General features: G+C 39.0%; 1 protein-coding gene across 1 annotated transcript in view; it reads left to right on the top strand.

Annotated features, from left to right (window-relative positions):
• The window catches only part of TOP6BL (TOP6B like initiator of meiotic double strand breaks), a 97,458-nt gene that overhangs the window by 64,274 nt on the left and 14,655 nt on the right, over nt 1-18,529 (top strand). The window contains exons 9-13 of the mRNA XM_058689791.1: nt 7,028-7,178; nt 9,204-9,350; nt 13,493-13,614; nt 14,759-14,869; nt 16,572-16,670. Coding sequence (XP_058545774.1) covers nt 7,028-7,178; nt 9,204-9,350; nt 13,493-13,614; nt 14,759-14,869; nt 16,572-16,670 — 630 coding nt within the window. The remainder of the gene's footprint in view (nt 1-7,027; nt 7,179-9,203; nt 9,351-13,492; nt 13,615-14,758; nt 14,870-16,571; nt 16,671-18,529) is intronic.

Below are 18,529 nucleotides of genomic sequence, written 5' to 3' on the forward strand. Positions count from 1 at the left end.
TCTCCAGAGGGAAAAAGGCAAATTTTTCTATCCTCTTGAAGTTTACATTTAATAGGACATTTTAATAAATAGATGTCAGTAGTGATAAGTACAGTTAAAGATAAAATAAAGCAGGTAAAGAGATAATGACAGGGAAGTTATTTTAAATATTATAGTAAGCGAAGACTCTAGGGAGGTGATGTTTTAGTGAAGATAAAGAAAACTCTGATAGGATTTCAGTTTCTGAAAATGGCAAACTAGGTAATTTAGACCAACCCTCCCATTGAAGACAAATGTTGGATGAAATATTAAGACATAAAAGATTCTAAGAGCTAGTAAAGAGGGAGGAATTTCTGGGCGATCACAATAGAGACAGGAATTACAGAAAGCCTGAGCTCAACATTGGGGGCTGCTTTTGCTGTGAGGTCATTTGCAAATTATAGCAAACAGCTGAGAGGCTAAGATGCACTTCTGAATCAATGTAGGTCAAGAAGGCCAAAGAGTTTAGGGCTTACTGCGCTGGGGGGGTGCTGTTAAAAACACCTCTTGTTTTGGGCAGAGATAACTAAAAGGTTACACTTTAAGGAGTAAGATGAACCTGAAATAAACCAGCCTTCACATGAACTGCATATATTTTTTGGGTCATCTGGGAAGGCTAGAAAATCTTAAACTTTAAAATTGGATTAAGATGATTCTAGATATCTAATTCTCCCAGATGTCTTACAGAAGCAAACAAAGATTATTTTCTAGAGGAAGATCACCACATCTGTGCTTCAAATATTTTAACATATACTTTCTCAAAATGTCCAGCTCATGTGTACATTTCTCTCTCTCTCTCTCCATCTCTGTCTCTCTCTCTCTGACACACACACACACACACACACACACACACACACACACACACAAACCACACGTAAAAGAGTGGACAAGGCAACATGAATAAGAGCTAGCAAAAACAAAAGCAACAGGAGTACCCACTGGGACTTCAGATATTGGTAACATCAGATATTGATTTTAAAAATAAAGAATTATGCTTATTATATTTATGAAATTGAAGGCCAAGCTTAAAAATTTTGCCAGGGAACTGAAAACTATAAAATGTGACATAATTTTTAAAACAACCAAACAGAAACTGTAGAACCAAAAAATAACCAACATTGAAATTAAATAGGCAGATTTAACAGATTAGACACAGCATAAGTGAATTTGTGAAGTAAAAGATAAGGATAGCAAAAACTAGTAAAATAAAGCAAAGAAAGACAAAAGGATAGAAAATACAGAAGAGAGGTTAACAGTGAGAGGAAACAGAACATTTAATGTACATTTAATTCATGTCCCAAAGGAGAAGGGAGAAAATGGGGCAAAAACAGTCGTTGAAGAATCAATGGCTAAGCAACTAAAACAGTTTCAGAGCTCAGCAATCAAGCAGGATAAACAAAAAGATATGCATACCTCTAGGAAATCAAAAACAAGGAAAAAATCAGCCAAGGAAGATGGATTTTCTTCAAAAGAGAAACAAATTGACAGCTGACTTCCTTATACCAACATGAGGTAGTAGTATAATAGTGTTAATGTCTGGAAATTTAAAAAACTACCAACCTAGAATTCCATACCCAGTAACAATATTTCTCAAGATAAAAGATAATGTTGGGGCATCTGTGTGGCTCCATTGGTTAAGCATCCAACTCTTGGTTTTGCCTCAGGTCATGATCTTGCAGTTCATGAGTTCGAGCCCAGAGTTGGGCTCTGCACTGACAGTGCAGAGCCTGCTTGGGATTCCCTCTCTCTCTCTCTGTCTCTCTCTGTCCCTCCCCCATGTGCACGCATGTGCTCTCTTTCTCAAAATAAATAAACTTAAAAAAAAAAAAGATAACCGGGGCGCCTGGGTGGCTCAGTCTGTTAAGCATCTGACTTCGGCTCAGGTCATGATTTCATGGTTTGTGAGCTTGAGCCCCGTGTCGGGCTCTGTGCTGACAGCTCAGAGCCTGGAGCCTGCTTCAGATTCTGTGTCTCCCTCTCTCTCTGCCCCTCCCCTGCTCACACTCTGTTTGTCTGTCTCTCTCTCTCACAAATAAACATTAAAAAAAAATTTTTTTAAAGATAACCTACCCATATAAAGGTCATAATTCATATAGTAAGAAGAATTAATTCAACTGACTTTAGAACATAGTGTTTTGACATACATTCTTGGTATATACTCTAAGGATGAAATGAACTGAAAAGTGCTCTTGAAATTCATTTAGTGGTCTTGATTCTTGTTAATAACATTGGTATTACCATACTGAAATTCTTGCATGGATACTTGTTATAAAACAAGTAATTATGTTAAATTGTTAAGAACCAAAAATTTTAGCATAATATAGCAGATGTGGGAGTATAAATTCAAAGGAATAGAATATTTTTATTTTGAAATAAAAAAATTTTGAAAGTAATCTTTTAAAAAAAAATGTTCATTTATTTATTTTGAGAGAGAGCATGAGCAGAGGAGAGGCAAAGAGAGAGAGAGAATCCCAAGCAGTCTCCATGATGTCAGTGCAGGGCTTGAACTCATGTAACATGAGATCATGACCTGAGCCAAAACCAAGAGTCAGATGCTTAACCAACTGAGCCACCCAGGTGCCCCTGAAAGTAATCTTAAAGTGGAATTGAAAATATCAGTATGTATGCTCAACTTTTCTGACTTTTGAAATTATATATTTTTTAGCTCTATCTGCTAAAAACAAACTGAGGAGCAATGAGCAGTCCTAGTATCCAGAATGTGTTCTCTAAATGTCATTGCTCACTAAAAAGGAGGAATGGCTGATTCCAGGCCTAAAGTAGAAATGTACAAGATGAGCATGGGTATCTTGTTGAGCCAGAAAGCAAAGAAACTATCAAAGGCCATGAGATTCTGTCAGAGAATTTCAGAAATTCCACTTCCAGCCATGAACAAATAACAGGGACTGGATCCAACCTCCTACCTTGAACAATTTAAAAAATTATATTAAACAACAGAGAGTATAGGACAGTGGTTCTAGAGAGAGGAGAAACAAATAAACCCTGTATTGCACCACCGTACTACCTAGAGAAGTTCACCAGGAGGGTATACCCAACTAGAGTCTGGTGGATCTGAGTTGAGAAGACGAAGTTCAGAGTTAGGGAGGTCCAGGGAAGCTAGAACTTACAGAAAAGAGTGCCAAAGAGGAGATAAAATACACAGAGAGAGCTCCGGATAGAGGAGAATCCCTGGAGTGCACACAGAGCTGGAAATAGTTTTTGTTCCTGCCAGGCAGGATGGAAAACATAAAACATCAGGTAGAGTCCTAAGAAGGATTTGCTTGAATATAGTGGAGAAGTTAGCTTTAGCCTATAGGCTTCCCTGGTCCCACCTAACAAAGCTTAAGAGTAAGACCCAAAAGGCTCAAACTGTTCCCAAGTAACTTTATAGTGTCCCAGAAAAAAAGTACAAGAATATTTACAGGAATACAAAAGTATCCTGCATTCAGTGAGGTAAACTTCACAATGCTGGGCATCCAATAAAAAACTACTTGGTATGCAAACAAGCAGGAAAATAGGACCCATAATGAAAAAAAATCAGAACTGCCCAGAAATGGCATAGGTAATAGGATTAGTAAACAAGGACATTAAGACAGGTATAACTGGAGGTACCTGGGTGGCTCAGTCCGTTAAACATCCGACTCTCGGTTTCAGCTCAGGTCATGATCTCATAGTTCGTGAGTTCAAGCCACATCAGGCTCTGCACTATCAGTGTGGAGCCTGCTTGGGATATTTTCTCTCTCTCTCTGCCCCTCCCACACTCTATCTCTCTCTCTCAAAAAGAAATAAACTTTAAAACAAAGGTATAACTGTATCCCATATATTCAGGAAGTGAAAGGGAAAAAATTGAACATATTAACTAAAGACACAAAAGATGTGAAAACCTAAATTGAACGTCTAGAGATAGAAATTAAAATTTTTAAGGTGAAGATACACTAGATGAGATCAGTGACAGATTTACACATTGCAGAGAAATAGATAAGTGAACTTGAATACATAGCAATAGAAACTAAAATGAAACAAGGGACTAAAAAAAATGAATAAAGTTTCTGTGAACTGTGGGATAACTTCAGGTGACCTAATTCAGGGACATGTAATTCAATTCCTGCAGGGAGGGAGGGCAGATAAAATATTTGAGGAAATAATGCCCCCCCAAATTTCCAAATTTGATGAAAAGTATGAACCTGCAGAGCCAAGATCAGCAAACTTGAAACATAAGAAACATGAATCAAATCATACCAAGATACACCATAATCATTGATTAAAATCAGTGATAAAGAATCTTAAAAGCGACTAGAGGTAGAAAGACACGTTTACATAGTGAGGAACAAAGATGCAAATTACTGCAGATTTCTCATTGGGAACTGTAAGCTACAAGAAAGTGAAGCAACATTTTTAAAATAATAAAGGGGAAAAAAATCCCTTAATCTGGATTCTATACTAGGAGAAAATATATTTCAAAAATGGAAGCAAAATAAAGAATTTATCAGACATACAAAAGACTTCACCAGCAATCTATATTATAAGAAATGTGAAAGGAAATGCTTCAGTCAGAAGAAAAATGCTATCAGATGGAATTCTGGGTCTACACAAATAAAGAAGAGCCCTGGAAATCATAACTATCTGGATAGATATAAAAGATTTTTTCCCCATTTAAAAAAATCTCTTTAAAAGATAATTGACTTTTTATGGGGTGCCTGTGTGGCCCGGCCGGTTAAGCATCTGACTCTTGATATCGGCTCAGGTCACGATCTCATGATTTGTGACATGGAGTCCCACGTCAGGCTCTGTCTGCGCTGATAGCACAGAGCCTACTTGGGATTCTCTCCCTCTCTCTGCCCCTTCCCCGTTTGCACATGCATGCACACATATTCTCTCTCAAAATAAACATTAAAAAAAGTTTTTAATAAAAGATAATTGACTTTTGAAAGCAAAAAATGCCATCAGAGTATATTATATGTGGAAGTAAAATGTGTGAGAATAGCACAAAGGCCAAGAGAGGAGAAATGGAAGTATATTATTCCCAGATTCTTATACTATATGTATGTGCAACTGTTATAATATCACTTAAAAGGTAGACCGTAATAAATTAAAGTTGTATACTATAAAGCCTAAAGCAATCCCTAAGTTGCTTCAACAAAGAATTATAACTAATAAATCAAAAAAAGTGGGTGGTGCCTGGGTGGCTCAGTTAAGCATCCGACTTCGGTTCAGGTCATGGTCTCACGGCTCCTGGGTTCAAGCCCTGTGTCAGGCTCTGTGCTGACTGCTCAGAGCCTGGAGCCTGCTTCAGATCCTGTGTCTCCCTCTCTGTCTGCCTCTCCCCCGTTACACTCTGTCTCTTCTTCAAAATTAAATAAACATTAAAAAAATTTTTTAAGTGATAAAATGGAATTATAAAAAACACCAGTCCAAAGTAGAATCCAAAAATAGAAAAGAGGAAAAAGAAAAAAAAAAAAGGAAACAATGTAAGGAGAAAATGCCAAACACATAACAAGATTGTAGACTTAAAACCCAACCATAGCAGTATGTATATTAAATGTAAATAGTTTAAACAGCCCATCAAAAGTCACACACTTTGACTCTTCGGACACTCCACTCACTGAGTTTGTAGCACCTCAAAGCTAGCCTGGCTCTGAACAGTGGATGTGTTGGCCTTAGCTCCCGTTTTAATGTCTTCTTGGATTTGGGATAGAGACTTCATTTATGGGCACTGTCTCACTTTGTTCTGCTGTGACTTTTCATAATGCCCCAGTGCCTACTGGGTGAGGATTTTAATCTTCATACTTAATGCCTCGTGTTTACCCTTTTCACAAGAGGATGAAAACAAAAAAGATTAAGGAAAATATATTCCTGGTTTCTTCAGCCTTGGTTCAGGGAACAAAAAGTGTTAAGTATTAGTTCTTAACTGGGTAATTTTACCCTCAGAGGACATTTGGGAATGTCTGGAGACATTTTTGACTGTCATGACTCAGGGGGAGGGTGCCACTGGCATCTAGTGGGTAGAGGCCAGGGATACTGCTAAACGTCCTACAGTGCACAGGACAGCCCCTACAACAAAGAATTATCTGGCCCAAAGTGCCAATAGTGCTTAGGTGGAGAAACCTTGGGTTTAAAAGAGTGAGAGTGGGAGTAAAATCAAGAGAAGAAAACCGGGGAACCTGGGTGTCTCAGTAGGTTAGGCGTCCAACTTCGGTTCAGGTCATGATCTCACAGTCTGTGAGTTTGAGCCCCACGCCAGGCTCTGTGCTGACAGCACAGAGCCTGGAGCCTGCTTCTCATTCTGTGTCTCCCTCTCTCTCTGCTCCTCCCCTGCTCACTCTCTGTCTCAAAAATAAATAAACATTAAAAAAAAAAAAGAGAAGGAAACCATTTCAGGGGCCTGTCCCCTTTGTCTTGGTTAGAGAATAGGGTTAGAGAAAGTAAGGAGTTTCCTTCTTAATCTGAATATACTCAAGTACTTACTGAAAGATATATCTTTGTATATATTTGTAGCATGTATCACACTGTATTACAGTTTACTGTTTTTTATGTGTATCTCCAGTACTATAAATATGATAACTTGAAGGTAGGTATTAAATCTTAATAAATATTAATAAACTAATATTTATTATAAATAAATATTAATAAATTTTATTTATTATTAATATTACTAAATCTTAATAAAAATATTCATCTTTGTGTCCTCTGAACTTAGTATAGTGTTTAGCCTGTAGTGCCACTCAAACGTATGATGGAATGAGCAAGATGAAAAAATAAACTAATTGTCCAATACTATACCTGTAGCACACACTTACTGAACTCAGAATAAATTTCTAGGGATTCTAGTGGATCTGTCTGTGGTGCCTCACACCTGTATTCAATGTGAAAAGGCTTAATATATAATTAGCTAACACCATAGTTTATTTCTGAGAGTGTGAACCAGGTCAGTATTATGTTTGTTTTATGCAAATGAATATATTGTCATTTTAAAAAAACCCTAAAATTTGGCAGTTTTCTTTAGCGACTATACATATTTCTATATGGACCATCAGGCCTGCCTCTGATATTGCCAAGTCAGAAGCAGCCAACTACTACTGTCTTCGAAGATACCTCTTTCTTCATTGACTGGAAGAAGTACCACTTGTGTCTGGTGCCCAATTTGGATCTCAGTTTGGATAGAGGTATATCTCCCTCTCTTTGCACAGGGATAAAGAAACCTGGAGAATATTATATAAATGCAAGTAAATATAAATAGCAGGTGTACATAAAAAACAGGACCCAGTGATCTGATGGCTTAGGTTGGGTGGTGCTGTTAGGGGTCTGAGAATCCATGTGAAGTGCAGCAAACAACAGGTCAACAGGCAAAGCTCCATTAGAGCCTGTTTTGGCATTACATGTTAATGCTGGTTTTTCTCTCACTTCCTCTACTGGCTCCTCTCTTCCTGGTCCTCTGAGGTAGTCATTGAGCCTTCATCTTCTAAGGACTTGTTCAGAGGGTTTCTCTTGTACCTTAATCTGTTTTAGAAAGGATAGTAAAAGATTAATAACATCTTTGAACTATTGTGGAAGAGAAATGTTTCCTAATGAAATGAGAAAATGCACATAAAATTACTTAGAAAATATTACCATATAAATGCAAGGCAGGAGTACAAACTATATAGTAATCAACTAAGAAACTAGCTATAAGATTTATGCAGAGCCTGACCACATTAGCTTTGGATGAATTACACTGAGTTGGACACCTAATAACTGGATCAAAAAATAAAACTGGGAAGTAGGAATATGCAAACATGAGGTGATATCTAGGAGCTTTACAATGTTGAACTTGACTGTTATTAGCTAGAATTCTTTGAAATTTAGAAGGTAGTCTGGTCACCTGGATCCTGAGGAAGGTAGCCAGTGGGGAATAGGTATTCTAGAGCTGTGATGGCATGAGGAGACTGGAGCCTCCTGGAACGGAGTATTTCTAGGGGAATGACAGAGTCTTCTCTATAGGAAGTAAGTTTCAGAGTAAGGGTTTTTTTTTCTTGAATAGGTAGTTATTCCAGAGGGTGGGATGAAAGAAGCCTGTCCTTGGATGGGGTCTCTGGAGATGAATGGTTTTGTGAAGAAAGAATGCTTGGTCTTAACTAGGGGATGTCATGCCATTACAATTTTTTTTTTTTTTAATATATGAAATTTACTGTCAAATTGGTTCCCATACAACACCCAGTGCTCATCCCAAAAGGTGCCCTCCTCAATACCCATCACCCACCCTGCCCTCCCTCCCACCCCCCATCAACCCTCAGTTTGTTAAAAACTGAGCCATTACAATTTTTGAATCTCTCGGGCTCTCCATATCTCCTTTTGTCTTTCATTTTTATTTTCATGCTTTGTTAGTTTTTTTTTTTTTCCAATTCTTGATGCCTGAACTTGCTCAGTTAACTTTGGAGATGAATAATGTAGAAAATATCTCCTCATCTTCCTCCATCATTACTCTAAGGGACAGAACCAGGATGTGGAAATACACGGAGGTATTTCTCTGAATGGATCTGGATGGAATTTAGGACTATCATGATTGTGTTTTAAAGGATCCAGGTGCTAGAAAGTGACGGTAGGGCATCAGATTACTTGGGAGTATAAATATAATATAGTGATGTGGTTCAGAACACAGATTTTGGAGTCAGTCTAAAACAGATCCACCACTTGCTGTCTCATGGTGGGCAATGTATTTAACCTATTTGTACTTCTTATCTGTAAAATGGCGTAAGAATAGGTCCTATGTCTTAGTGTTGTTGTGAAGTCTAAATATTTAGATAGTTCATGTGAAGAATTTAACAAAATACAAAGCGTGTAGTAAACACTTAATACAAATTAATTGTTATCATTACTCGGGTTTGACTCTGACGTCTGCCTCTTACTAGTGATACCTACCTTAGAAAGTTGTATAAAGAATGAATAAATGTATCGTATTAGTGTTTCCCAATAAATTCTACAGCATGCTGCTTGGTTTACATTTTGCACGCTCAGTTGTTACTTTGATGTTCCTTCTATGAGTCACTATATTTGCTTCCATCATGTGGATAGAGAAACAGGTTCAGGAGGAAAAGGGAGTGTTTGATTTTAGATCTTAGATCATTCTTTGTTTGAGGTATAGGTTCTTTATTCACTTAGCATTCTGAGGGCCTTACTTATCTTAGAATACTGTATAATATCTTGTCCTCTAGATTTGGTGCTTCCAGATGTGAGTTATCAGGTGGAATCCAGTGAGGGGGATCAATCTCAGAATATGGACTCCCAGGGACAGACTCTGCTGCTTTTTCTTTTTGTGGATTTCCACAGCGGATTTCCAGTCCAGCGAACAGAACTCTGGAGTAGGTATAGATGCTGCCAGTATGGGTGTGATTAAATGTTAAGAGAGTAAAGAAAGGGAGACTTTATCTGAATTACATATATAATTACATATATTTCTGTAGAATAATGAATTTTAATAAAAAATCTTAAATAGGTTAAACAGATTATATGCTGTGTAGAAAAGATCTGTATCTTAAAATGAAACCTCACTTAAATGATGACATTCCCAGAATGTTCAGAAATCAGATACTTTCTATAATGCTCTTTAAAAAGAGGCTATTGGGGCGCCTGGGTGGCTTGGTCGGTTAAGCGTCTGACTTCAGCTCAGGTCATGATCTCACGGTCCGTGAGTTCGAGCCCCGCATCGGGCTCTGTGCTGACAGCTCAGAGCCTGGAGCCTGTTTCGGATTCTGTGTCTCCCTCTCTCTCTGCTCCTCCCCTGCTTGCGCTCTATCTCTCTCTCTCTCAAAATAAATAAACATTAAAAAAAATTAAAAAAAAAAAAAAGAGGCTATTACCTTAGATGAGTGGTTCTCAACCTTAGCTCCATGATATATTACCTGGGGAGCTTCTAAAAATGCCCAAACTTTACCCCCAGGGATTATGATTTCCTTGGACTGAGGCAGTGCTCTGATACCAGTATGTTTTTAAAGCTTAGGCCTGAGAACTGTCCACCACATTATTGCCTTTCCAGGTGGAATCAAGAAATGTTACCGGCCTTGCTTGGCCTTGACACAGTATCTCAACTACAACATAAGGTGTGGGAAGCATATTGGTATGAATAGCTTTATGTCATTGTCACATAGACCTCTGGGAAGGGAGAAATTGTCCTCGTTCAGGCATACAAGGGGGAGCCTTTAGTATCTAACAAATTGATGATAACCTGTTAATCAGAAAGTTTCTGTTTGGTGGTCCATGAAACATGCATCAGAATCACCTGGAGTATTTGAAAATGTGTTTCTTCCTGAGCCAAGAATCAATTCATTGTTTTGTTATAATATAAAAATATGGAATGGCTCAAGAATCTGCATTCTTAAAAATATTCTCAGGTAACTTTTAAATTTAGTAAAGTTTGAAAAACACTGAATATGAGCAGGAGTTAGCTTATGTTTTAATCCAATAAACCCTGAGGGATAAATTTACGTGTTTCTCAATGCCCTTCTAAACTTTGAGGGAAGAAGCAAGAAGTGGAGCTTATAAATATGTGGGGAAAGGCTCATAAGCCTCCCTTTTGATGCTCCCAGTATGTTTCTGTATTCTTTCTCTGTGAGCCAGTGTTTTTTCTTGGGACTCTACTCTGAGCCATTCCAGTGCTTGTTTGGTGTGGCCCTGCTCCCACTGAGTCATGAGAGAAATGACACAACTTATATCCCCAGATCAGAAGAGCTCATGCTGACTGGTGGCAACTATTTTTTGAACAAACTATTGTCAGTTGTGGGATTCTTCCTGCTGCCTGCCCTCCATGCATCTCCTGGCTTTCTTCACTATCTATATATTGTTGAGGAGAGAAGCACTATCTTCCTGGGCTCTGCCTTGCAACTCTTTATTTGAGCAGCTGTTTTTGTCTGATGCCCCTGGTGTTCTGTTCATTAAGGCCCTGGAATGGGAGCATAGAAGAGACCCAAACTAATGAGGCTTCCAGCAGTGAAGACAGAATGAGGTTGCGTAGGGTTGTTACCTGGCTCACACTCATATGGACAGAGGCTGATAAGAGAAGAGCTTAGTATAGGGGAAAGGACTTCAGGTAGAATCAAGAGAGCTGGTGTTGTTGTTGTTGTTGTTGTTGTTGTTCATTTAGTTTTTGAGAGAGTGAGTGAGCAGGGGAGGGGCAAAGAGAGAGGGAGAGAGAGAATCCCAAGCAGGCTCCATGCTGTCAGCGCAGAGCCTGATGTGGGGCTCAAACTCACAAACTGTGAGATCATGACCTGAGCCAAAATCAAGAGTCAGATGCTTTAACCAACTGAGTCACCCAGGCGCCCCTAGAGAGCTGGTTCTAACTTTACTTCTGCCACCAAATTCCTCAGTGGTTTTTCAGAAGCAAGTCTCATAAATCATCTGATCCTCTCTTTTCGTATATTTAACATGAGATTGGTAGACTAGGGGCTAAAAGGCCCTTTCAAGTCTCAAGACCCTCTGAAGACTTAAGATCTACTGTCTTCTAGTGAGGTTGTTTTGTTGTTGTTTTTTTTCCGTGTGTGCGTGTGTGTGTGTGTGTGTGTGTGTGTGTGTGTGTGTGTGTGTTTGGGAGAGCGCAAGCAGAGGGGCAGAGAGAAGGGGACAGAGGATCAGAAGCAGGCTCTGTGCTGGTGGGCTGACAGCAGCGAGTTTGATGTGGGGCTTGAACTCATAAACCACGAGATCATGACCTGAGCTGAAATCAGACGCTCAACTGACTGAGCCACCCAGGTGCCCCCCTGATTTTTTTGAGGTCTTCTAGAGGGAGTACCACATTCAGTCTTCCCTAGGATGATGTAAAGTGTGATACCATGTTCTGAATCCTATTATTCCTGAATCGTCCCATACCTGAAGAACCCAGATTCCTTAAAACCAGTGTTTTCTATCATTCTTGTAGTAAGTACTGTGATAGTTTATACATCTCTGCTTATCTTGACTTTGAAGGCCTGCAGCATCTCAGGTAGTGACAATACTGAATTAGATAGAAATTCATCACTGCATTAGTAAACATAGTATCTTTTTAAATTTCCTGACATCTGGTGGTTTAGGACTAGCCTTTGAAAAAAGATGTACTGTGAAGGTAGGTAGATACAGATATATGGATAAAGATACAGTAATTTTATCTTCTTTCTCCCTTATTCTTTTTCATATCCTTGAAAGCTTTCTGTAGAGCTACTTTTAGGAAACAGATTGTGCAGAACTACAGTCTGTTTCCATGTGTCTTAAAAAAAATCACTTAACTGGCCTCCTGCCCACCTTGTCATGGTAACTTTTCTATGATTAACTCATTATTTTGCTACGGCGTTAAAGGCATCTGGTGGTATCAGCAGTTTTAGGAGAACAAACTTGTAGCTTTTTAATTAAATGTCTGCTTTCAAAGGGGTCTAACTGATTTCTTGAGGCTATTCTTAGGACCAAACTATAGAAAACAATCCATATGATATCATCATAGCAATAGCAATATTTTCCCTTTGAATATTGCAATGTACATTTTAGAACACTTCATATATATTGTCCTAGTTTATCTGCACAACATGCCTGTGAGAGCGGGTGTTACAAAGCCAATTTTAGTTTTGAAGTGAGAACAGTCAAGTGACTTGGTCACCATTAGTTAGTGGTAGAATTCACTCTAGAATCTATGTTCTCCTAACTCCAATTTTGGACCTTTTTGAGCAGATCACATATTACATTCCTTTCTGGGAAGGCATCCTTGTGCCTTGTGGTAGAAAATGTACTTTCTGGTTTGCATTTTTAATGCAGCCCTGAGAAAAGTCAGCCAGCCGTTGGCTGCTTCACCATAGTACCTTTGAACAGACTTTTCAGGGTAGAGTAGAAAAACACTGAAAAGGAAAGGTTTCCTCAGGTGCGAAGTGAATTTGTCTTCCTGTGTCTGTTGCCTCTGAGTCATCAATGCGAGCCTACTGCTGGATGACATATTTTGCCTGTCACTCTTACCTGTTAGCTATTCTGCTGTGCAGTGGTGCCTGTGGTTACTTTATCAGAAATAAAGTACTTTTTCTATACCACAGCATATCTGAGAGGATTAAGACCCTGACAGTAGCAGTGGCTCACCACGGCAGTGATGCTCAAACAGGAGATGAGTAGGGTAGATACAACTTTCCAGGAGGCTTTCCTCTTCCTCATTCTCCTGTTCTTTCAGAGTCACAAGTATCATTGTCTGTAGTGATGTGGTATATATTTCTGTTTCTAATATTAATCAAATAGGATTTGAAGAAACAAGATCACTTGTTTCTTCAAAAATAATGTCAAGCTTCACATTAATTTTTGAAGCTTTCTTTCATTTGTAAGTGGAACTGGGTGGGTTTGTAAGTTGCTGGGATTTTTGGGGGGCAGTGGGGGACTAAAAAAGTAATTATTTGTAGATAGGCAGAAGTGGCCTCTTCTTCTAAGAGCCTCTTTCTCATGCCCACCCTGACTCACAGCACATGAACATCAGTCTTAAAGTAGCCATTCTCACTCCCCTTAGGAGCCCATACTTTGCTCCCCGTTCATCTCAGTGCCATCCTCACGGAGAGCCACAGTGCAGTGCAAGATTCCATCCAGGTGACTGTGGACCAGGCCTTGGAACAGTATCACCAGGCTGCCAAGGTAATAAGAAATTCATAACTCCTTTTCTCCTACTTTCTCTAAGACAAAGAACTAGAGGAGCACCTGGGTGGCTCAGTCAGTTGAGCGTCCGACTTTGGCTTGGGTCATGATCTCGCAGTTCATGAGTTCCAGCCCCGCCATCAGGCTTGATGCTGTCAGCACAGAGCCCTCTTCAGATCCTCTCTGTCTCTCTCTCCCACTGTCTCTCTACCCCTCCCCTGCTTGTGTCTGAAGCAGGCTCCAGCTCAGAAGCAGTGCTGACAGCTCAGAGTCTAATGTGGGCTCAAAGCCACAAACAGTGAGATCATGACCTGAGCCAAAGTCGGACACTTAACCAACTGAGCCACACAGGCACCCCAAGAAATCTTTAAAAAGAAAAAAAGAAAAAAACTAGAGGATATGACAGACCTGGAGAGCCTTCCTCGCTTAATGCCCTCTTCCTCTTTTGTCACCTTGGCTGATCCTTACACTGCCTGTAGTCTAGGAACTCAGTCTTTAACTTAGGATATGTCATTGTAACCATCTTGCAGTAGTACTTCCATAATACTACAATTCTACTACTGGTCCTACCTACTAGTAGGTGAATTTGAGTAAATAGGGACAAAATAATAGAGGAAAATGACTGATAATGCACCTGTTCCTTACTATCTTCCCTTCACACACATACTTCTGGAGCTATTGCTTCACTAAATCTTATATTCTCCCCCCATTTCCCAATGCTTTATAACATCACTTTCTCTTATCTGACTTTCTGATTTCCTCCATCCTGTGTACTTGTGGTAACATATTTCTTCATATGGTCCCCTTCTCGGAAAAAACCAACCACACTAAGAGCGAAGTTTAAAGCTTTTTGTTTTTAAATACTATGTGCATCTGTTTTATTGCCTAGTGTCTTATGGGTTGGTTATCTTTTCTGAATGTGTCTGTGTCAGTAAGTCATCTCTGTAAAAGGGGAGTATATTGTTTCAGTACCTCAGTGTCCTTTATATGACATGATCTCAGTAAGTATTGTTGATGGCGGGGGGGGGGAAGAATTGTTGAAATCCTGCCCTTACTGAAATCTTTGATTCCTTGGGGATTCTCTGAACCAGCAGCTTGGGATTATTTTAAACTGCCATCTCCCCTTACTTGTTATGTTCCTTAGGATCATCAGAAATTGCAGGCCTCACTCTCAGTGGCTGTGAATTCCATCATGAGTATCGTGACTGGAAGCACCAGCAGTAGCTTCCGAAAGATCTGCTTCCAGGCCCTTCAAGTTAGTAGACTGGAACTGCTTAAAAGTGCCAGGTTTTTAACAACATTCTACCACCTATCTTAGTAATATGCACAGAGCTTTTAGAAGCATTTCATTTTAGCCTCTTGTGATCCTATATGGTATCAGGCTTGTGGTGTTTTAAAAAACATTTGTTGAATGGATAGTGTACTATTTTATAAATGAGAAAATAAGTTATTTAAAATTTCCACTTCCTTTAGGTCACATAGCTAGCTACAGTTAGAGCTAAGACTAGATCAGTGATTCCAAGTTCCTTACTGAAGAATGTTTGTTACCTCGTGGTTACAGAAAACATTGGAAATAACTGAGTAGCCTTATTTGGCAGTATGGAATAGTGTAACAGTTGAAATTAGAGGCCTGAGTTCAGTTCAGAACTGGCTATGTGGACTCAGGCCTCTGAGCTTCATCTATAAATTGGAAAAAATAATAGTACCTCACAGGGTTGTTATGAGCGTAAGGGCTAAGTATATAGCATATGGTAGGTTCTGGATAAATGTTAGTTTCCTTCCTTTTAGAATTCTGTGCTGACCAGTTGGTATTATCAGTGGGGTGACACATTCATTCTGTGTCTATTTTATTTTTTGTACTTTATCTTGAAAAAATAGAATAATGTATTCAAATTAAAAAATAACTAATAATATGTATCAGTGTAATTACAATTTTTGCATATTATCTCATATAAGCTATATTGTATAGTTGTAACCAACATATTCTATATTCATATATAATTTGACATTTCCTCATTTCAGCTGTCTTAAAATTTGTATCAGTTACCCAATTCTACTACATTGATTTAATCTGATTTAATAAACCATTCCCCTAATGATAGACATTTAGGTTGCTTGTATTCTTTTTGCTAATATAAATAGTATTTCAGTTAATACCTCTATGTGATATCTTGCTTCTTTTGAATTATTTCTTAGAATAAATTTCTATACATGGAGTTACTAGGTCTAAGAGTATAACAGCTTTATAATCTAGTGCATCTTACAGCTTCAACTATCTGGGTCATGTGGATAGCACAGGGTAATGAAAAGAACACTATGTTGGCAATTCTAAAGTCAGTCCTAACTTTTGTACTGACTAGCTGTGAGATCTTCAGTGGATCACTTCTCCTTTTTAGATTTCAGTATTCTTGTCTATAAAATTAGTGTGTTGTGTTAGGTGGTTGCTCTTGTCCCCTTTAACTCTAATATCCTACAATTCTATACTAAAAAGTAGAGGTTATTACCCATTGCTTATGGATGCTAACTATCATCTTGTTCCTTTCTTCCCTAAAAGACTTACCCGAGGAAAGTTTCTTATTTCAGCCTTATTTGAATACAGTGGAACCTATGCTGTCTTGGAACTTGTTCTGGAGGAGAGCAATTTACATAATCCTTTTATGAACAGATGGATCTCTGGGATGTGTACCTCCTATAGAGATAAGAGAACAAAGGCCTTGTTTGAAAGATCTTGCTTAGGTAACAGAAATTGGAAGACACAGAAGCCACAGCTACTTGTCTCATGCCAGTTTCACAGGCCTTCTCTCTACTTCTTCTGTGTTCATTGGAATTAAGGAAACTCTTAACACAAACATGGTTTGCCTTCCAATTTGTCTCCTCCTCTTCCTATATCCTGTAGGTACCTTCCTTTTGGTTTCCAGTACTGGAATTCAGCATATTCTCTCTCTGGCCCATTTTAGGCAGCTGACACTCAAGAGTTTGGGACTAAACTGCATAAATCATTTCATGAGATCACCCAGCACCGATTTCTTCCCCACTGCTCATGTGAGGTGAAGCAGGTAAGTATAAATAATCAGTACTTTAGTGGAAATCTTCCATATTGATATATGTGAACCCTAATACAGGGTGGGTAGGTGCAAGTACTTTAAATTTTTTATTTATTAAAAAAATTTTTTTAACATGTATTTATTTTTGAGAGACAGAACATGAGTAGGGGAGGAGCAGAGAGAGAGAGAGGCAGACACAGAACCTAAAGCAGGCTCCAGGCTCGGAGCTGTCAGCACAGATCCCGACACGGGTCTTGAACTCACAAACTGGGAGACCATGACCTGAGCCAAAGTCAGATGCTTAACCGACTGAGCCACCCAGGCGCCCCTAAATTTTTTATTTTTTTTAATGTCTATTTATTTTTGAGAGAAAGAGCACAAGCAGGGGAGGGACAGAGAGAGGGAGACATAGAATCTGAAGCAGGGTCCAGGCTCTGAGCTGTCAGCACAGAGCCCAATTCTGGGCTCAAAGTCACAAACCACGAGATCATGACCTAGGCTGAAGTCAGAAACTTAACTGACTGAGCCACCCAGGCGCCCCAGGTACAAGTACTTTAGATTGCATATTCTGAGGTTGGCCTTTCAGCAAGGAAGTCTGTGGTTTAGGAAAACTTTAATAGAACGTAGTATTACACAGAGGTCAAGAGCATGGTTAGATGTTGCTCAGATTTTATTTCCGCCACTAACTAGTTGTGTCATATTGTGGAAGCTATTTAATCTTTCTAAGCCTTAGTTTTATCAGTAAAACAGGAATGACGCATACCTAAAATTATTGTTGTGAGGTTTGAATAAAATAATGTACATAAAGTGCTTGGCACATATTTACTCTTACAATGGTGATGTGATCAAAGCCATACTTTTATCTATTCACCTTTCTGGGTGCTGGAGATAGAGAATTGCATTAGTTAGTGTCTCCACCCTCGAGATCAGAGGGCTTCATCTTGTTTTGTGACAGACTCCTCTAATGAGTGAAAAGAAATCAAACTTAGGAAATTCTGTATATCTCCAGATTCTAGGTAATTTTTAGTGGTGTTCCAAGTAAAGCACACTTTTCTGGCCTTCTTGGCTCCAGTCAGTAGGATTGACTTTTCTGGAGCTAAAGTATAATATAAGCAAATGAAGGAGATTAGGGGTGATGTTATACAGTGACTTCTGGCCAAGATGGAGTAATAGGAACCAGATTTATTCTTCTGTGTGAAATAACAAAAATCTACACACGATATATATAACAATGTTTCTCAAGACACTGGGCATCAATGAATAGGATAATCATTCCTGAGAAATGGAAAACAAATGAAGTGAGCCCTATGATTACCCTAGCATACTGCCTAGAGAAAGTACAGAGGCCATTGAACAGGGAGAAGACATCCAGGCAAAGCCTAGTAGTCTCCCTAAGTTGAACAGATGAAGTGGAGAGTCCCAGGATGCCAAGACAGCTAAAGTTTTCAGGGCAGAGTACCAGAATAGAGAGAGTTGCACAGAGAGAGAATTCTGGGAATCTGCAGTATTCAGTATTCAGAATAGTATTCAGAATAGTACTAATCAGCTCATTCTTGTGAAGAAACTATGCAGGTAAAGAACCATACAGACGGGTAAGAGGGGGCAATATGCAGAGCTTACACAGGGCTAGAGATAGTGCACATTTCCATCAACCAGAGAGGAAAGCTTTATAATTTATGGAGCATCAGGTAGAATACTAAGAAGAGTCTTGCCTTGGGAATGGAGAAAAATTACACCTCTGCTTAATAAACACTCCTCCGGTCCTGCCTAACAAAGCTTAAAAGCAGAAGCAAGATCTAAAGGGATCAGTTGTTTTCAAGTAATTCAATAGCATCACAGAACAAAGGTCAAGAATTTTTACAAGAGTATTA

The sequence above is a fragment of the Neofelis nebulosa genome, chromosome 10 (assembly GCF_028018385.1).
Source record: "Neofelis nebulosa isolate mNeoNeb1 chromosome 10, mNeoNeb1.pri, whole genome shotgun sequence".
Taxonomy (NCBI): Eukaryota; Metazoa; Chordata; class Mammalia; order Carnivora; family Felidae; genus Neofelis; species Neofelis nebulosa.